The 22337-nt window shown below is 42.1% G+C and overlaps 1 protein-coding gene across 1 annotated transcript; it reads right to left on the bottom strand.

The window, feature by feature from the left end:
• Positions 1-2514: 2514 nt before the first annotated feature.
• On the bottom strand, positions 2515-21302 carry LOC126355258 (uncharacterized). The gene is made up of 3 exons (XM_050005543.1): positions 20469-21302; positions 8342-8677; positions 2515-3383 (listed from the first exon to the last, which is right to left on the bottom strand). Exons 1-3 carry the CDS (start codon positions 21106-21108, stop codon positions 3232-3234), a joined length of 1128 nt encoding a protein of 375 aa, XP_049861500.1. The 5' UTR covers positions 21109-21302; the 3' UTR covers positions 2515-3231.
• Positions 21303-22337: the final 1035 nt, after the last annotated feature.

The following is a 22337-nucleotide window of genomic DNA, read 5'->3' as shown; positions in this document are numbered from 1 at the left end:
ATACATTGAAAGCCTCTATGAGGGTTAAGATTTGTCTGATGTGATAGAAGAAGAAACAGGAGTCGATTTAGTATTAGAATCGAAATTTAAATGAGCTTTGGATGACTTACGGTCAAATAAGGTAGAAGGGATAGATAACATTCCATCAGAATTTCTAAAATCATTAGGGGAAGTGGCAACAAAACGACTATTCACGTTGGTGTGTAGAATATATGAGTCTGGCGACATACCATCTGACTTTCGGAAAAGCATCATCCACACAATTCCGACGACGGCAAGAGCTGACAAGTGCGAGAATTATCGCTCAATCAGCTTAACAGCTCATGCATCGAAGCTGCTTACAAGAATAACATACAGAAGAGTGGAAAGGAAAATTGAGACTGCGTTAGGTGACGATCAGTTTGGCTTTAGGAAAAGTAAAGGCACGAGAGAGGCAATTCTGACGTTACGGCTAATAATGGAAGCAAGGCTAAAGAAAAATCAAGACACGTTCATAGGCTTTGTGGACCTCGAAAAAGCTTTCGACAATATAAAATGGTGCATGCTGTTCGAGATTCTGAAAAAAGTAGGGGTAAGCTATAGGGAGAGGCGGGTCATATACAATATGTACAACAACCAAGAGGGAATAATAAGAGTGGACGATCAAGAGCGACGCGGTTCTAGGCGCTCAGTCCGGAACCGTGCGACCGCTACGGTCGCAGGTTCGAATCCTGCCTCGGGCATGGATGTGTGTGATGTCCTTAGGTTAATTAGGTTTAAGTAGTTCTAAGTTATAGGGGACTGATGACCACAGCAGTTGAGTCCCATAGTGCTCAGAGCCATTTGAACCATTTTTTGATCGAGAACGAAGTGCTCGTATTAAGAAGGGAGTAAGACAAGGCTGTAGCCTTTCGCCCCTACTCTTCAATCTGTACATCGAGGAAGCCATGATGGAAATAAAAGAAAGGTTCAGGAGTGAAATTAAAATACACGGTGAAAGGATATCAATAATACGATTCGCTGATGAATTTGCCATCCTGAGTGAAAGTGAAGAAGAATTAAATGATCTGCTGAACGGAATGAACAGTCTAATGAGTACACAGTATGGTTTGAGAGTAAATCGGAGAAAGACAAAGGTAATGAGAAGTAGTAGAAACGAGAACAGCGAGAATCTTAACATCAGGATTCATGGTCACGAAGTCAATGAAGTTAAGGAATTCTGCTACCTAGGCAGTAAAATAACCAATGACGGACGGAGCAAGGAGGACATCAAAAGCAGACTCGCTATGGCAAAAAAGGCATTTCTGGCCAAGAGAAGCCTACTAATATCAAATACCGTCTTTAATGTGAGGAAGAAATTTCTGAGGATCTACGTCTGGAGTACAGCATTGTATGGTAGTGAAACATGGGCTGTGTGAAAACCGGAGCAGAAGAGAATCGAAGCATTTGAGATGTGGTGCTATAGACGAATGTTGAAAATTAGGTGGACTGATAAGGTAAGGAATGAGGAGGTTCTACGCAGAATCGGAGAGGAAAGGAATATGTGGAAAACACTGATAATGAGAAGGGACAGGATGATAGGACATCTGCTAAGACATGAGGGAATGACTTCCATGGTACTAGTACTAGAGGGAGCTGTAGAGGGGAAAAACTGTAGAGGAAGACAGAGATTGGAATACGTCAAGCAAATAATTGAGGACGTAGGTTGCAAGTGCTACTCTGAGATGAAGAGGTTAGCACAGGAAAGGAATTCGTGGCGGGCCGCATCAAATCAGTCAGTAGACTGATGACTAAAAAAAAAAAAAAAATCTGGATCGAGTCCAGCTGAGGCACAAAATTCAAATTTGTTGCAAATACATTTGCTCTGTCAAGGTGTCAGTTGTTCCGTGCTTTGATGAGGCTAACTTTATGATTTCTTAACATTACTGGTGCACTCACATAGCTAGTTGCCTTTTTCCGGGTTAATTTATATCAGAAAGTGGCAGCAAGAGATCCTTTCATTTTATTGTTTTCGTTTTGTTAAGAATAAAAGCGGATACATGTCCGAGCGGTTGAAATGCTCAATCAATAAAAGTGAAATCCCGTTTTTAACTTTCTCAATAGTTCGGCTTTTAGTCCAAAGATAGTGGCACCATTTCTTGATGCACAATAAACTTCCTGGTGTTTCCTCCTATCACCCACTTACATTTGCTCTTGACACTAACGGCAAAGATGGGCAGTGGCTTTCCTGAATAAGGCTCTGAAGTATCCAGCTGACGCATAATTGGGCTGATGTTGTGTATGGATACTATTATGTATCTAATGCAAAATGTGATGATTTTAAAACTGACTGCTTTCGGATATAGTTAGTAGACAGTTCTCCTGATGGAACGTTGCGCTATCTTCTGCCGAGCGCTGGAGTCCCCTTGAGTGTTAAGCATCTGTCGCTCCAGATTCAACTCTGCATTACTTGTAGGTATATGACACGGGTGAACTCTAGCGAAAGTCCCACAGTTACAAAAGTAAGGAATTGGTAGTCAATTAAAAGTCATAAAATTTTTCATTGCTCAAGTATGCTTTAATAATTGTGAAAGAACATATAATGTAAACAGATATAAGAACAAATAAATTAAAGGTCTATACATCATAAATAAATAAATAAATACAAATAATACAGCACGTGTCCGTATAAGTGTCAGTTTTGTAATATATCTCCCTTGTCGTCTTGTTGATGTTGGCTTAGAATTCTTATCGTTTTTCCGTCTCTACCGCTATTTTGTGTCTCCAGTGCGTGTTGTCGCAAACGATACTAGGTAAATAAGTCATTCGTCATTGTGTTCTTGTCGTCTCATTATGTTACTGCTCTGCTCTCATTACGTAACTGTCTTCGCGGTATGCGTGTAAATTGTCACAGCAAGGTCATTCATTTACAGTCAGAGTAGTCATAACCGTCTTTCGCGAATAGGTGTATCGGCATGTTTCGTCACTGTACTCTGTCAGTCACCGAGTGCGTCTACAACAGGCCGCTTAATTGTCATGCGTCTTTCTGTACGTCGGTACCGAGCGTCGCTGAAAGCAACGAGGGCATTAGCCTTAGAGCTCTGGGTCGTAGTCGTCTACCAGTCGTCTACCAGTTGTCTAGCAGTCGTCTACCGGTCGTCTAGCAGTCGTCTACCAGTCGTATAGCAGTGGTCGAGCAGTCGTCGGTGCTGGGCCAGTGGTCGCTGTCTTCAGTCGTTACGTGTTGGTGGTGTTGTTGCGTGCTCGCTGTCGTTATGCCCCACGGGTGTTATCCACGATGCTGCTGTAGGCCCTGTACGCCATTGGCTGCGCGTCTGAGTTGCTACTGTAGTAAGGGATCCCGCCTGGTACGTAGGAAGAATCACCAGTGGAGTCGTACTCTGTCGCTGACTTGTTGATCGCCTCTGCAAACAGAAAGAGAACATGACTTGCTGGATGGCACCACTATAATGCTAACTTGATTTAGCCGGAAATACCATGTACTACAATATTTTAATATGAAGACTGTGCTACAAGTGAATTTTCAGCAAAGCTGTAATGTTGAGTATTTAAATTTGTGTATGGATAAACCACAATTGAAATGTACCCAAAGTTCTTATTGCAATATTCTTATTTAACATGCTTTCACCCTCTTTAAAAGTGAAATGGAGATTAATTTTTAGCATGGTATCTAGTTTCCACCTTTCACTAGATGTCTCAAACAGTACTCGCTTCCACTGATTATTATAAGGTACCGGCTTACATTATTCATACAGAAATATTGTTGTTAATGGATTGGTAACTTTTTCTTTTTGAACCACTAATAGTTTCAGCCTTTCAAAGTTATAGTAAATGTCTATTAAGACAAAATGTTGACAGAGTCAGGAACGAAGCTGCAATATGCAAAATGGTACAGCATAAAACTTTGCTCAATAATGACACATATTTGGGCAAAACTGGCAGGCTGACAGTTGTGGAAGATTGCAGAGTCGTAACACAAGAACAATGTTTTCGTTAAACTGTATCCTTTAGGTCACAGGGAAAAAAAATAGAAAATAAAAACACTCCAACCTGTCGTTTTTTGTCTGTGTGAAGGAGATTCCACGTGAGGGTTTGTGATTAATTGCAAACAATACGAAAACTATAATTTCAGACACTATGGATGCTTTTTATACCAAAAACTTTCTTTTACAAAATGAAAAGTTCCCAACTCGTTTGCTCTTTCTTTGCATTCATTTTCCGAATTGAAAACGAAATCACACTCTAGTTTATGCAAAGTATATTGTTATAAACTAGATTTAGCATTTTGCCTTCGGGTGCAAAGATGAATGAATTTTACTATCTCGAATATTTGTTATCGATAGTCATACTATACACTCGTCATGCCGGAAACTAGAGCACTTCAAAGCTGAATGCTTAGTTAACTGAAATGTATTTGAATACCACCTTTTTTCTTTCTGTTTCCGCATCTATGATATTTAAAAGCTTCTTTATGAGGACACAACGGTAACATTGAGCGAATTGAGGAATTATGTTGGGAAATTTAAACTTTCGTTCACTACTGTACCAGTAGACTGAAATGTTTTTTCTTCCCACTGGACGCTTATTCCGCATTCTTTTTTTGTTTCGTGAACTATGTAATTATTTGCAGCTAAACCCTCTGGCTCATACAAAATTTATTTATGTACTTTATCTTTTAAGCAGATATAATTTTTGGATAAGTTGTTTCTTTGTCTTCAGTCAGTCGAAATCACCTGTTAAAACAATTTAGTGCGATATGTTCGCTTTCAAAGTTGTATTTTATGTCAATCGAGAATGTTGTAGAAAGAAAAACATTCGTCAACATTCTAGAATATTTACAAAAGCTCGAGAACGTTATAGAACACCTTAGATTTTCTTCCCTTGAAAAATAAATTGATGTGGAACAGACAGATAATGTCGTAGCGCCGGTCACAATGTGATGCTCGCCTCTTCAGACACTTACATCCCACATCCACAACAGCTTCTACCTCACAGCCACTACAGTGCACAACAGGAGCACCAAGTGCGGCACAAACATAAAATCTTCAGTTTAGCAGTGGCTGCTTTCGAAGGTAATGCTTCAAATTCATTATTCTTTGAAATAACTTCCTATGTTTGATTGGTTTTTCTTGTGCCACTCATGCATCTCGCTGTTGAGATCTGTGCACTTCAATAGGAACAGCAAGAAATTTTCTAATAGAGACTATAAAGCAATCTGAATATCACATATTTGTTAGTAACCATCTGACGAACTGTTCACACATAAAACGTTAGTCATAATGTTGTAAATTGGTCAGAAACGGTAGCATCTTATTACTTTTTATGGGGATTTGTGTCTTAGATTTACTCCATTTTGTGTGACATGTCGTATCATTAAGCAAGAAAACCTCAGACTGTTGCTGTGAATGCCTCTTGGTTGTATCCCGACGCCTAATTTTCTACATTGAGCATGTGCCCTGCCAGACAGGGCAGGGGTTAATGTGGAAAAATTTAGCTCCAAACTGATACCGGCAAAAAAAACTCAGAAGAGATTTCCTGCTAAGGGTCGTTGGCAAGAGGAAGGGACGATTACCAAATGATATGGATGCTGACTGCTCAGTCAGTCAACTAAAATATTGAGAAAATCGAACGATTCCCTAATTGGATAAAACTACTCGAAAACATACGAACGTCTACGACAAACCACCCCATCAACTGCTTACTATTGGCGCTGCAGTTATCCGATCCTTAAACTTTTTGTATTTAGAAAGACTACAACGCAATACATTTTCAAACAAGGACTTCGTCTAGTGGTCCTTACATCAATTTTATGCATAAATGATAAATTACTGGAGAGGAATAATTACCCCCCAATTCATGTTTGCTACAATTAGGCGATAGTTACCAACGCTCTTAGTGACATTCTCTTTGGATTACCTAAGGTGGTTCATTCATTGAGCAGATGTTGAGCTTATCTTGTAGAGGGAAGAAATTAGATTCTATGTTCATATCTATACCTCCGGAAAAAAAGCCGGTGAAACAAAAAGAAAGGAAGAGATGGCGAAAACGGAAAAGATGGTTCCGGAAAAAATTAACGTAATTCCTGAATAAATAACTAGTAAATAGTTAAAATTAAGTTGAATACATGAGATACCTAACGGGGGAAAAGCGAAAGACATGAGTGAAGAAGTGACGTTCCGAAGGAAACAGCGAAGAAAAGGGAACTGCAATTGAACTTCATGTACAGGTGATCAAGTATGGAATAAAGGTACCTTCATGTATAACAGAGGTTTTGTCTTGACGAAAACGTGAGGCTGATCTTATTAAATCCTTATAGAGGTATGGCCGCGTGATATTACAAAATAGTAAAATGCTAAAATGTCAAACATCCGACATTTCGCCAATGTTATTAACACCGACTAGTCGTATTTTCGATCCAAAAAAAGATTTTTGCGTCGGTAGTCACCTAACATCTGAAAAAACGTAATACATTTAAGCACCCATTAACCATCTGAACCTTTCTACAGCCGAAGGAAGTCCGCTGCGACACCTTCGAAAAGTTGGATATTTAATATCTTAGCGTTTCGGTATTTCAGAAGCTGATGCATCAGTAGAGATGAAACGTTTTGAATGAGGTTGATACTGGCCTCGGGAGCTTACGTATTTTTAAAATGAGGAGGAGTTGTTTCCGATTGAACAAATTATTGAATTCACGGTATTACTGAAAGTTACACAAAATAACATACCAAGTTATCGGAAAGCAAACGGCAACTACGTATTTCTGCTTTAAAAATGCTGCCGGTATTTGAGAGGCTCTGTTCTACATTTAGATTTTATTCCAGAGGTGCAGAGACGTGAGCTGCGATGTCCATACCTGTTTTATCGATTATCAGAAGGATTTTGATAGAAAACAACATAACGAATTCGCCAAAATGTTAAAGAACAGCGGAACAGATGACGAAGACCTCTGGATCATAATTATTCTGTGCTGATATCAGTATGCTGCAGTGAATATAAAATTAGAAACCTGACGTATTAGAGATGTGACAGGGAGTTAAATAGAGCTCTCTTTCAGCACCACTGAAATTTCTTTTTTGTTCAGAATACATCTTCAACGAAGCTCATGAAAACGTCAAAGAAGAAATCGAATGGAGAGAAGCTACTAGTGTCCGCTAATCTGATGGTACTGAAATATTTGTCGAGAACTTAAATAGTCCTCTACATATTGTATTCCGAATCAAATGAAGTAGTGAGCGTTATGCATAGAAAATAAAATAAGTAAAAATTGATGGTCAGCAGCAAGAAAGAGATACCAAACTGTCAACGAAATATTAACGGTAAACTTATTGAATAAGTAAAGAAATATAAATATCTGGGAACCAACGTGGCCAGTGGTATAGCTCGCAAGAAATGAAACTCCGTATTCAGAGAGTCAGAGCAGAGTTTTCGAAAACGAATAATATTTTTAAGAACCAACATCTGTGAATCAACACAAAAATATTTACGTAACTGCAAATGAACATTTCCTGTCCTTTCCTCCAAAAAATGAAGGGAAAACAAAAAGATATAAACATATTAAAATGGAGAAATCTACATGACCTTTACCAGGTAATATGGAACGGAAATATGATAGAATGCTGCAGCGTTCTTCAGTGAAAGATAACCTGGGGAAAGAGGACAAGGGTGAAGAGGAGTATCTCGACTCAGAAACTCACTGACGTGCGATTATCGCACGAGCGACGAACGTCTTAGAACTAACAAAGGTGGTTATAATTAAAGTACGGTTACTCACAGAGGTACAGCGTGGGCCGTAATTACGTTATGGCAGCGAAACTCGGTATATATCCTAATGCATTAATGCGGAACCAATATACGCTGAAAAATATAATATATCCAGTTTTCACCACCAGGTGCAAATATGGCGCAAGTACAACATCTCGTCGTCGTCTCTAGTGCGCATATTGAACGAACTGTGTAAGCGGCGGTTAATAATAACTTCAACATTAACCATCTTTCACTTGATAGACCTCCTCTGCCCTTGTCACGTTGCTAATCAATTTCATATGGAAACATTTCCTTGCGTTCACAGTGCCAGGGACGCACCTGGTGGCCAAAATGGGAACTAATACATTTATTATCGTAAATCGGTTCCGCCTTAACGCATTAGAATATCTACCGAGTTTTGCTGCCATATGAGTATAGGTCACACTGGACCTCTGCGAGTAGCTGTATTTTAATTATAACCACTCTATAACTGTGATAGTCTCCTACATCCGAAACAAATACACACTGGAATAAGAAGAAGAAAACAAGTTATGTTGGAAACGGTAACGCAGGAGAGTGTCGTCGGGGTGGGTCGCTGCGGGTTCTAGTGCATACTGACCGACAGGGTCGACGCTGAAGCTGCGCCCGTAGGAGGAGTGGCCGTAGCCGTGGCCGTGCTGCACCTCGGAGGAGTGTGTGTGCTCGTGCGAGTAGACGGGCTTGCTGACGATCTCGTAGGTGACGGACTTGCCGCCGCCGCCGCCGGCCAGGCTCTTCAGCCCGACGATGGCGGCCAGCATGAGCGCCAGCAGCGCCGTGATGAGCGCCTTGCCCGCCAGCAGGAAGAGCAGGCCGCCCGCGCCCGCGCCCATCATCGCCTTCATCATCATCATCATCAGCAGCAGCTGGCCGCCGCCGCCCTTCTTGCCGCCCAGGCCGCCACCTCCCTTGCGACCTATCGCAAGTTACAAATTTGAATTAATAACAATGTTGTAAACAAAAGCCTTTGAACAACACACCTCAACATTCAACTCATATACTACGATTCACCGGTATCAATGGTCGTGCAGCGCCCTTTGTGACACTTTTGTTTTGACACACGATCGGCTACACTGCACAAAGGAAAAAGAGAATGAGAAAAGTAGCACCACCTGCTGAGATAAGCCGTCCCACAAGGGTTGCAACCGGTCCCTGATTTCCTGGGTACTGTCACTGAGACTCAACTAACGAAGGAGCATGTCCAACACATGTTGTGTTGGGGGCCAGTCTGAGGATCTTCCTGGCCACTAGAATACCTCAGCATCACATAAACTGTTTACAGACAATTGTAAGGTGTGTGGACGAAGTTGTCCTGTTGAAAATTGACACTATAATACAGCCGCATGAGGTGTATACATTACGTCGCAGGATGTCCAAGTCGTACCGTTTTGTGGTCTAGTATAGTTTGATGACTATTTCAGGATCATTTTCGTGCAGACTGAATAAACACATTACGGAACGTGCTACTATTCGTTGAACCTCTTTTGTCCACTCCGTTATTGCAGTTTGGTAAGTAGAAAAAGCACTACGACAAACATTTAGTGGCCGTTCAAAAATGAGCCTAAACTAAAGAAACCACAGGAAACAAAGCCTGTGTGATAAGGAGGAGCCGGCCGTGGTGCCCGAGCGGTTCTAGGCGCTACAGTCTGGAGCCGCGCTACCGCTTCGGTCGCAGGTTCGAATCCTGCCTCGGGTATGGATGTGTGTGATGTCCTTAGGTTAGTTAGGTTTAAGTAGTTCTAAGTTCTAGGGGACTGATGACCTCAGAATTTAAGTCCCATAGTGCTCAGAGCCATTTGAACTATTTGATAAGGAGGAGATTTGAGTACACACATGGTGGGGAGGGGAGCAAACTAAAAATGGCCTGGAAAATATTTATGGCACTGACGTGCAGTTAGTGCTTGTTAATGAGAAGATAACTGCTCATTACATAAAATGCTGCAAACCGATTTCGATGCACCAATGTTCTGCTGTCACATGCCTGCATATGTGCATCTCCCGCATGCCGTGACCTGAGTACTTCACTGTGTCATCGCGTTTGAGTAAAAGGATCAACCACATGAGTATACCACAAAATGGTGCTCATGATAAAAGAACACGTATTCGTTGTCGAGTGTTGCCCGAAGCACAATTTGTGGAGAATGTTTACTGACCTCTTTGTGCGGGAGTGTTGCGAAACGTCCAGCAAAGTCTACAGTCAAAACTTAGTGGCAAAATGACGTGAAACGGGATCTTTACCAAATAAAAATCATATCCGAAAAGAGTTCGAACACCAGAAAATATGGATCAAATGAAATCTGACGAAACCTCAACGACATTTAGCTGTGCAAGTGGAAATTAAGAGATCATGTCGAAACACTATCAGGGAAGGCCTTCGCCGGTAGCCTTACAAATATATTGTTGAGAATAAAGACGTACTTTCACGTGTTATGTTCTGCCAGTGGTTTCTGAGTAAAGTGGATCCGTAGTTTTTCATTTCTTCAGACGAGGTCTGGTTCAGTATGTCAGGGTACGAGAACTAACAGAACAAGCGCCATTATGAATCAGAAAATCGGCGTTACTGCTCTGGAGAGCCGTTGTATAATCTCGGAATGGTGACTGGTACACAGTGCTTGATGTCCGCATCGTAACACGGTTCTTTCCACAAACTTCAAATTCTAACCGACATTTCCATAATATGTTTAATCCCAAGGAGTGGATTAAGTAACAGTAAATGAACGACAGCATGGATATTTTCAGCAAGACGTAGCAAGAGTATAGCGCCTTGACAATATTGTCACGAATGCATGAGGTGTTAGGTGAGGAGAGGACAATCAGCAGGGGTAATGCAATCTCCTGATCACCTTGAGCGGCTGATCTCTCTCCGTGTGATTTTTACCTGTGGGGCAAATAGAAGGGTCAAATTTGTTCAAATAATCCTCACACACTGAAAGAGATACAGAAGAACACTGAAAATGCTACCCTGATATGGGTTAGGCATTATACAATCTCACCAATTACAGTTTCGAAGTTTACAAATTAATCGTCAGTGATTAACCTCATATTTCTCTTTTTGTATAACAACATATTGTTCCAGATAAGATACAGACTCACGACGATTGAGGTAACCTGCAGGATCTCTTGTTCAAGTATGACTCAAGGCCGCTTAATGCGATTTGGTGGTAGATTTTGAATATGACATTACAGTACATGTCGTATAAATTCTTTACCATAACATGCAATGACTTCGAACTTATAGTGCGGTGTCCGTTAAATAAATTAGAATTTGTAATCCACTAAATACTTGCAACTACGGCTCTTGATCTCTGACTAGAAACTGGGATTCAGTAGGAAACATAAAAGAGGGGACAAGGCCTTCCTTATATGTTTAATTCAACGTCTCCAATTGCCTCTGCGTCGATGAAAGGTTGACCTTCAACTTCCCTTTGATATTAAAACGCTGAATTATTACCGAGTAATTCCAGGGTGCGACAGACGAATTTAATAAAAACTGAAGGACATCTAAACAAAATGATGTCACTGAGGTGGCTCTATATCCAGTGATAACGCAGACATAAAGATCGTTTCTCAGGACTTCGACATTCGACAACTTCTGAATGCTCTTATTGACTTACTGACAATATTTGTCGCTAACTTACTGCACTGTTTTGCTGGGGTAGGTTTTTAACAGTCTATTTGTTCAAAGTTGTCTGCTCGTCTAAAACATTCAGGAAAAATGTAAAAAGTGATGAGTATGCATCCAACGTGTGGAACACGTTTAACTTTGTTGCATTTTCAAGGCAGTTTCTAGACACTGCCACTATTTTTTAGTTTCTAGGCATTGCCACCACCATACCATGTTACATTTCAAAGATGTAGTGTGCTCGACAAATTTATTTGTAGTCCTTTAAGTCACATAAAAATATGTATGTGGATAGTCATCTGATTTTCAATTAGGAGAAAAAAACTGAAAAGTAGAAGAGAAGTAACGAGGAGGGGGGGGGGGGGGGGATACATCAGCCAGCTTTACGTGGATTGTACAATACCTGTGAGTTGTGTGCTTTAAATCTAAGGCAGAAATGAGGCAGAAACTCGGATTTTTCTGATTTGGTGTGACGGCTGAAAGGCGCCACCTGTGATATCTGAAACCGTTTTCGAGTTACGATGCCCATTTTGAAGAAATGATGATTACTCTTCCTGTGGAATATAGGTTCCTTATTTGCTTCGTCACTTTTGTGCCAATGGCTGCGTTGTGGAATGTGTGGCTCGCCGGTGTTGTGCGGGTAGTTGAGGTTGTGATTTCTGACACGTTGATTAGCTAGCTTATTGTAAGTCCTGCAAATAAATGTGTTTAGCATACACCTAGAGAGATAGTGCTCTCATCAAGTACTACAAGCCTATATTTTGTTTTTTTGCCCTTACTTATTGGCAGCTTTTGTGTCGCTTTTGTTCCACGAAAACCGACGTATCTTGTTTTTTGATATACTGGCAGGCTGCGTTACAAATTTAATGGTGTAGCCTTTCAGATCAGATATTATTCGAGTCCATTTAAACTGCTGTAACATGTTGTTCTGTCTTGTGGCTAATACTAAATTGTTTCAGATTAACATTTCAGTGGTCAATTATGATGTGAAACTAAGAATGCTGAAAAGGATTGAGTGTTTAGCGGCCTACATGAGTAATGAAACCAGGGTTTATAGCAGCGGTATCAGTGAATAATTATGGAAGGGAAATGCTGTTCCTAATCATTTGACTTTTATGTTATAATCATTTCGTACTCTTGTTGAGATGTTACATTTGCTTTCATTAAGCTGTTTTCTGAAGGTGCTCTGATTTTTAAGTATGTTTTTCTCATAATTGTTAACTTCTCAGAGATTGTTACTCACAGTAGCGTTTACAGTGGGTGATGAGTGTTACGTTGTTGTTTGTGAGACTTTTTGGGTATAGCTGGGCCAAAGTTTTTGATTTTTTGATATCAAGTGAATTTCGCATCTGAAAACTGTTTTCCAAATTTATTGATCAAAACATACGTACAAAATTTCACTATTTGCAACTCAATAAATCGGACCCAGGCTAAAAGCCTACTGTTTCAGTACCACCACAACTGCAGAAATTCCACATTTTCCATTGATTTCTTCTTCTGTATCTTGAATTTTTGTCCTGCATTGACGCATTGTCGGAGTGGTTATTTCAGCATTTGGCACTGTTAATGTCAGGGGTGGCCGAAGCCCTCCCTGTCGTCAGTCTCCCTCCACCCCTCACGCCCCCATTCCCGCCATCGCTCTCACCCCGCAGGGACGGAATATGTGACCCTCAACTGTTTGCGTGTACTGTTATTTACAAGGAAGTGAGCGAAAAGTTTCAAATTGCGAATCGCGTAACTGAGGCGGGCCTTGGATACCAGCCCAGTATTCATCTAGTGGGTTGCGGGAAACTGACTAAAATCCACTTCCAGTCTGTCCAGCACACCGGCCCTTGCCACTGAGCTGACGTGCGGATTCGATCAGGCACCGTCACATCTCCCCGATCTTGCAAGCGACGTTTTAACAAGCATGGCTATCCTGCCGAGAACTCTGATTTCGGATTTGAGTGTGATATTTTGTCTGTGTTCAGGAAGACTGTTACTAACTGAGTAGGCAGCGAAAACATTAAATGAAGGCAATGTCATGTTGAATCTTCGAAACAGTATTTATACTTTCCACTGAAATTTGGGTCGTGTGCAGTTACTTTAACTTAAAGACAGGGCACAGTAATAATGTTAAGTAGATCATAAATGTATAACCTCAAAAATAAATTTTAAAAAAAGGTTCTTGAATCACCGTCCAGTAACCACTCGTCTTTTACGTAACCTACTGTTTGTTATTTTGTGCCAGTGGACTGCAGCTGCAACCAGCTCGCACGTGTGCAGGCCATGACATGACGCTGCAGCCTCCAAATGGATGTCATTACCTGCGAGTGCTTCTTGAAAGATCTTTCTTTAATTGGCACAGTGGTGCCCCTATACGTGGTGCTCACATGCGTGACGTGTATTTCTGCAAATTGCCTTTGTAGTTACGGAGCATGATGAAGAATTATTTCAACAGGACTCCTTTCCAAGTGGGTGAAGTAGTCTGTAATATCATGACTTCGCACTTTCATTGTGCATCCTGTCGGAACAGAGTGAACTGTACTAGTTCCTGAGAGGACATAGTCTTTTATCTAACTTCACCTCTTCCACAAGTGCAATACTGAAGTAATGCTCTCTTTTCAGATCAAGTCATAAACGCTGTGTAGACCGAACAAACTGCTCGTACTGGTAGCCGCTGACAGCCTCAGTAACTGTCATTACCAATGCTGAGGTTCAAATGGTTCAAATGGCTCTGAGCGCTATGGGACTTAACATCTGAGGTCATCAGTCCCCTAGAACTTAGAACTACTTAAACCTAACTAACCTAAGGAAATCACACACATACATGCTCGAGACGGGATTCGAACCTGCAACCGTAGCGTTCGCACGGTTTCAGACTGAAGCGCCTAGAACCGCTCGGTCACAACGGCCGACCCAATGCTGAGGCTTAAATTGAATATTGTATTGCATTTAACACATTTTGTTCTACTTTCGATATCGTCTCCCGCATATTGTTCAGGTAGTTCTACTGCACAGAGAGCGAATTTGATTACTTCTGTCCCTTCGTTCCTACAGATCCCAGATGTATTTGAAATGTTTGTAAGCCCAATTACTCGTGAATTTTGTTTCCCTTAGCAACATGATTCTCCATATCGGGTTTTGAAGAAGAACTCTCTTCGCTCATTGCCTTCAGCGCCAACGAAAGTATTTTATGATTATTTCTAAACAGCATGGCGCTGATCTTTCAACTGCCTCTCATTACTAACCCAGAACTGAAAACGAAGATTTCTCTCAAATATTTTTCTGTCTCTTATCTTACTTATGATTAACCTCTTCCCATTCTGTACTTTCTCTAGCGATTTAGGAATGGCATTATCGTAATGTCTTCTATGTTTGTCTATCCTTCTACCTTTGCCTGTATTTCATGCCTTTTGTCAGTAATTTTTCGTACATTGTTGTTTAATTCAATGAAAATTACGGGTTTCCGACAGTGTCACCCATATGCAGCTCATTCTCATAGCAATACAGTAGCGAGTCTTAACGGAAACAGAATTAGTTTCATTTTCATATACTGTAGCATAATATAAAGCGGAATAGTATGTAAGTGGGACTAACAGTGCTCTTTAAGACTGGTTACTTTGTACCTACGATAGTGATTTGAAGTTTGGAGACACTTCCCCGAAAGTAAAAGAGCTATCGACAGACGACAAACACGCAAACTATCTAGAAATAGTGGTGGCGGAACACTTCATGGTGACAAGTGTGTCAATTATGACAGAAGGTGTTACAGTTAATATTGTTCAATACCGGTGATTAACGAAAGGAATAAAAATGTCTGCAAACTGTTGTACTGTAATATAAATCTAGCACCAGTTTTACTAATACAATAACATAGCTTGCAGTTCTGCTTAAGTTCAGGAATATCATGCAAGTTAAGCGAATTAATATGCCGTCAGTTTATTTCAGGTCTGGTTCTTGTACTTCTTTAATCTGTCAATATCATTTCCTTCTCAAGGGCGTCATCGCCACGATAAATCTGGTGAAGGATTTCATTCCACCGGGCTACATTTACATTGTATTACTGTGAAGAAAGAAGCAGTATTGGACACAGTGTTAAAATATTTTATTATTTTCCAATGACTCGTATCACATTTATTAAGACATCTTCGGACTGGCAGATATTTCGCGTTAGTGGGTATATGGGATATCATGTATAAAATATCCCAGAAAGTAAAAGCCCATTGTCAGAGATATAAAAACACTGCGCAGTGTCCTTACTAGGGCAAGTGGCGCAGTCAAATTAAAACCAAATTGGATCAGGCCTGTAAGTGATCTTTACATCTTTCTCGTAGTTACAGAGTAACCAGTCTTCACTTTCATATATTGCAGCATAATATAAAACACTATAGTATGATAGTGGAGCTGATAGAACTCGTTAAGAGCGATCACTTTGTAACTACGAGACTACGTCATGATATAAATATTTGCTGTAGGTCGATAACATCTGGTTTGGTTTGGACTGCGCTACATGCCATAATAAGGTCACCACGCGATGTTTTTAAATCTTTCAGAAGGGGCTTTTGCCTGCTCGCATATTTTACGAGCGGTATCCCATGTACTCATCACTACCAAATATCAGATAATCCGAAGATGCCTAAATGAAGGTGGAACACGTAATTGGGAAATATTAAGAAATGTTAACACTGCAGCCAAGACTGTTTCTCCATATTATACATACTGGTTACTGTACAAACCCCAGCATGAACTGGAAAATGTTTTGTTTTATTAACTAACAACAAAAGGTAGTACCATGTATTTTTGTTTAGTTTTTTATTTATTTTTGAAAATTGAGCATTAATTTCAATGTTTGTTTAAAAAAATAGATTCTTTCTGTGACAAAACTTGTGTTACAGTCCCTTCCGCTAACTTCAGGTGAGTGTGATACTTCATATGCTTCTCCGTAAATTTACTGTTACAGTTCTGAGCCGGAATCCTGCACTTATTGGCTCTAGGTATTTCACGAAACCTAGCAAATGGTCTTTAAAATACATCAGACTGTATAAAAATGAAAATATCTTTATTTCCTCCCTTGAAGCAAGTTATGATTTTAAGAATTCAATGAAAATATAATTGATGAAGACCCACACACCATATTATGTAAATGTGGTGGATCTCATTATAAATGCGTTCCATATGGCTGAAAACATTTGTAGATTTTATCCTTTGAGCACATAGGATGAATTGAATACTAACACCACTAAAGAAGCTAGTCCATAGAATAAATACTGCTGATTCATGCCTACATTCCTCATGATTTCTACGTTAATTTAAATCCTCTGGATAATTAGGCCACCTCAACTATCTCTTCTTCTAGTAACGCCGTTTTGAGCCTCTGGAGGGAACGAAGGGCATGAATGGTAGTACTGACGGTCAAACGCTCTGGTTCTCTGAAAGCTGAGGTAGTCATTCGAAATAGAAAATAGTGTTTCAACTTCACACAGAACTAATCGGATGACATTCTAGTCCTCCAGCCGAAAAAGAGTCCTTGATAAGTCCGGTGCTCGACACGTTTTTTCCTCAGAACAATTACATACGCTGAGCACTGAGTTACGGAGATACGTGAATAATCTATTTGATGTCTGAACCTACGTGGGGCTATCCGCAGACGATACAGTTGTGTAGACGGAGCCTGAAACGCAAGAAGACTAACGAAAAGCTGGAAATGCTACGGAGGTTCTATGATAGGGACAGAGAGTCAAATATGAGCATAATTTCATATAACATTTTTCTCATGTACATTCTAAGAGACCCATTACTTTTCGAAGTTGATTTTGAGACAAACCAGTTGCAACAGTAAAATTCAAAAGAGAGACAGGAGTAAACGTCTGGAGCGACGTAAATTGGAAATACCACTTGATAGTGATTAGAGCAAACGCTGATGGTTGGCTGGGATTCATTGGGATTATGTTAAGGAAATGTAATTCACCTACGAAAGAAATGGTATATAAAACGCATTTGCCAGATCGAGTATTACCCATTACGACCAGACACGTATCAGGCTGGATAAGGAGAACAGATAAGATCAATCGAAGAGCGGCACGTTTTGTCATGGGACAGTCCAGCAACTAATAATCATCCACCAATAATCTGGCAATGTATTACGTCCTCTCACATATTTATCACGAAATGATCACTACAAGGAAATCAGAGAACTCAGAGATCAAAGGGAAACATAGCGACTCCATTTTCCCACGCACCACTGGCGAATGGAGCAGAGAAGATAAACTGGTAATGGTACCAGAAGTACCTTAAGGTGGCTTGCAAGGTAATAAATGCCTCGTGGTAATATTTGTGTCATGAGGCTTCCTAATGTTCCGTCCAGACCATGGGAATATACCTTGAGGGAGACGTCAGCCATCCGCATCTAAATAATAAGCTAACAAATACACTATCTGTCATGTATCTACTTCAGGCTGCCTCCCTCCAGAAGCAAACATTGAAAGAGGAAATCACAGGCGTACACAAACCCCTTTAGAAATGAACCGGAGCAGTGCGAGTAGGACTCGCGCTTTGGAAGTTCCATACAAATTTAATTACGTATATAGACAACAATAACAGCAATTTCGTGGGCTCAATTCCCTCGTACAGCCTATCTATCAGATGCCGCTTCGGCGACATGCTTGTACCTAACCTACCACAAATACCGAACGGGTGAAAGGAACCTATTGTTTAACTTGGAATCTGAACTACGTGTTGTTTCTGGCGGTTCGTCACCTCGTTTGAAGTAGAAGGCTAGGTGACAACGAGGACTGAAAAATCCGTGGTCAGAGCGAGATTCGGTCCCGCGACCTCTCGGTTTTCTAGGCATTTGTTTTAACATTAGACGACGAGAACCAGCATTAAAGTATATCATGCGTTTCTAGGTTTTGATGGACGAGTTTATCGAAATATGTGGCATAGATGACCCCATCTTTTGATTACACTGAATTATTGATTTCGGCAACGGACTGTAGACGTTATTTACTTGACGTGAATTTCCACTCAATACATGCAACCATTCCTGAGAAAAAGGGGTTTCAACAGACGGATGTACAGACACCCCGAAAACAAAACGACCTTGTAAGTATATCGTTTTCACTGACTGAGGTACGGAATCCGGAAAGCGATTTTGATAACTAAACCGAAAGGGTGTCGACTTTGTATCAGCCTGAAGAAAGGTGAAAAATGTAATGCCTGCTAGAAAATTTACTCAGAATAATATGCCGTTAAAGTTAAGAAAAATCATTACAATTTTCATCGCAAATTTTGAATTCTTTGTCAAGTCACAGGTCTCAATGTTAGATTATCCTCAGGCCCCTTGACGAGAGTAGAGATCTGAGGACACTGGTTATCTTATGACGGGTCCTACAATGATAGTATGCAAGTGTATTTTATCCCATCTCCTTTTCTCAAGGGGCCCTATGACGATGTAATGTAACATTATAACCGATGGCTTAATAACGCGTTCAAAATTTAAGGTGAAGGTGCACTGCTGTTTATTTCAAACTGACCAGCCGAAGTCCAGCCATCTTCTACAAAGACAGGCTTACAAAGTATTATCGTTAAATCACATTGAAGACTATTTCGCCATTCACTGTGAAATTAATGTACCACCCCGCCCTTGTTTCTAACCCTGTTCCTGGGTACGCTGTTAGAGGCCATGATGCAACATCTACACCTATGTACGTCATTCTCCGCAAGCAACCCAACGGCCTGTGGTGGAGAGAACCTATGATACTACTGACTGATCCACCCTATCATATTCAGTAGTCAATGGCGCGTGGAAAGAATGATTGTTGGTAAGCCCCTGCATTGGCTCCAATGTCTCGAATTTTCTCGTCGTGAACATTACATGAGATGTATGGGAGAGGAGGTAAAGTTGTTCGACTCTTCACGGAAAACGCTTTCCCTCCGTGATGAGCAACGCCTCTCTTGCAACGTCTGCCAGTGGAGTTTGTTGAAAATTTCGATTACGCTCTCGCACAGCCAACACGAGACGCACGGATCTTTGTCTTCCATCAGTCCTACGTGATAAGTATCCCATATTCTACATCTGCATCCATACTCCGCAAGCCACCTGACGGTCTGTGGCGGAGGGTACCCTGAGTACCTCTATAGGTTCTCCCTTCTATTCCAGTCTCGTATTGTTCGTGGAAAGAAGGATTGTCGGTATGCTTCTGTGTGGGCTCTAATCTCTCTGTTTTTATCCTCATGGTCTCTTCGCGAGATATACATAGGAGGGAGCAATATACTGCTTGACTCTTTGGTGACGGTACGTTCTCGAAACTTTAACAAAAGCCCGTACCGAGCTACTGAGCGTCTCTCCTGCAGAGTATTCCACTGGAGTTTATCTATCATCTCCGTAACGCTTTCGCGATTGCTAAATGATCCTGTAACGAAGCGCGCTGCTCTCCGTTGGATCTTCTCTATCTCTTCTATCAACCCTATATGGTATGGATCCCACACTGTTGAGCAGTATTCAAGCAGTGGGCGAACAAGCTTACTGTAACCTACTTCCTTTGCTTTAGGATTGCATTTCCTTAGGATTCTTCCAATGAATCACAGTCTGGCATCTGCTTTACCGACGATCAACTCTATATGATCATTCAATTTTGAATCACTCCTAATGCGTACTCCCAGATAATTTATGGGATTAACTGCTTCCAGTTGCTGACCTGCTATTTTGTAGCTAAATGATAAGGGATCTATCTTTCTATGTATTCGCAGCACATTACACTTGTCTACATTGCGATTCAATTGCCATTCCCTGCACCATGCATCAATTCGCTGCAGATCCTCCTGCATTTCAGTACAATGTTTCATTGTTGCAACCTCTCGATACACCACAGCATCATCTGCAAAAAGCCTCAGTGAACTTCCGATGTCATCTACTAGGTCATTTATGTATTTTGTGAATAGCAACGGTCCTGTGACAATACTAAACAATCGGTCGGAAAAGCGCCTTATAAACAATTTCGTCCGTGGAAGAGTTACATTTCCTTAGGATTCTTCCTGTGAATCTCAGCGTTCCACCAACTTTTCCTACGTTTCGCAGTGCCGAGGGCGTGTTCGCGATACTAACCTGTCTCCTGAGACCCCTCGGCGGCGGGTAGGCCGAACACCTCGTGGCTGAGCTGGCGAGCCGCTGCGAGGCTGTCAGCGTCCAGGAGCTTGACGCTGATGGCGTGCGTCTGCAGGTAGCGGGCGACGCGACGCGCCAGGTAGGCATCGACGCGAGCCTCCGAGTCGTGCGGGAAGTCCCTGGCGACGGATGCCACCAGGTCTGGGGTGGAGGTCGTGCCCTCAGCTGCCGCGCCGTCCCCATCGGACCCGTTAGTGCGCACCACGGACACGCCGGGCATCAGCTGGTACTCCTTGGCAGAGGACATGCGCTCCACCAGAGCTGCCATGTCCAACTTGAGGCACGTCAGCGTGAAGCGCTGCGCTCCGGTGCATCCCTTGTTGATAGCCTTGCGGGGAGTGGACGTCGCCGCTGGCAAGGTGTCGTCGCCGGAGGGAATCTGGTTGACGGACGAGTGCGGGAACTGTCGGGCGTTTCTGGGGAGTAGCAGTGAAGCGACGGTAGCTGCGGCGGAGGGAGTCGCCACGCTAGACGGAGAGGTAGCTGCGGTGCTGCCGGCGACATCGGCACGTAGCGCCGGAGACAGTAACACCAGGAGTAACCACACAGATCGTCGCAACGCGCTATTGGTACCTTCCATTGGTTTACTTACACAAGACACAAGACGGTAAAATTCACTGTTTAACGAACACTGTTGCTTCCTTCACGAGACGGAACGACAACAAGGCACAGCTGTATGTTATCAGCGCCGCTGGGTCCTTAATACGAGAGGCCGTCCGTTCTCAGTGGAGAAGGACGGTGCACTGCGATGTTCGGTGGTCGGCACCTGCTCTTTTGTACCCCTCGTGCCGATTCACTGCCATCGACGTGGCATGCGTACAAGAACTCTGTTCCTGTTGGGTGAGGGGACGGGGAAAGGTAACAAAAAGGACAATAATAAAGTGACGCTAGTCAGTCCGCGTTATTATCTGGGGCACGCGAAATAGAGTACCGTGAGTCTGCATCTTGTGCAGAGTAAAAGGCAAGACTCTTCGCAGCGGAGGAGGTGGACTCTGAAGCTATGGTCTCAGTGGTAGGGGGAGAGAGAAAGAAAGAGAGAGAGAGAGAGAGAGAGAGAGGGGCTCGTTGCCGTGTCCATACAATAGGCGGCGGAGCGAGGTGAAAAACCTTCGTCTAGGCGACTGCTGCTGCTGCCGTCGGCGGTCATTAGGCGGCAAACGGCGAGAGGGGCTGACCGGCTACTGCCCGTCACAGCTCTTAGTGGAGCATGACTGCGGCGCAAGAAAGGAAGGGCTGGCGAAAATAGCCCGGGCCTTTCACGGCCGCCCCGCCGCCGTTTGTCACTGCCCCCTCCCCTCCCTGCCCCCCCCCCCCCCCCCCACAATACTGTCGCTGTCTTCGACGGAATGGCAGAATCAGAATGTTGGTGAAGGTTGGCGCCAATTAGCGGCTGTTCTTCTGTCACCAAAATACATCATTTCATCTTCATTAGACATTCGCTTTAGGATGCAACTAGACAATGGAGTGGCTGAAACTATTAAATAAGGCCTATAAAACGTCTAACGATAAGTCATTATACATCGGCAACAAGCAGACTTATTAATGAAGAGATTAGATGTTTCTGCCATCTTACTCTGCGCAAACTCGTGAAACACAATACAGTCTGTAAAATGTAAACACTTCAGGTTACAGTCGTCTCAGTCTCAATAAATCGAAACGATCAATCGAACTAGTTGCGAGCTCCCCTGGAAACATTTACATCGAAGATATCCTACTTATCTCGGAAAACTAGATCAAATGAAGCGATTGTCATAACAGACCACCCACAAAAAAGTCTGTCGTACGATCTCAGACGGTAACTTGAATTAC

Source organism: Schistocerca gregaria, chromosome 3 (assembly GCF_023897955.1).
Source record: "Schistocerca gregaria isolate iqSchGreg1 chromosome 3, iqSchGreg1.2, whole genome shotgun sequence".
Lineage (NCBI taxonomy): Eukaryota > Metazoa > Arthropoda > Insecta > Orthoptera > Acrididae > Schistocerca > Schistocerca gregaria.
The sequence above is the reverse complement of the archived record's forward strand: the minus strand, read 5'-3'. Positions and strand labels throughout refer to the sequence as shown.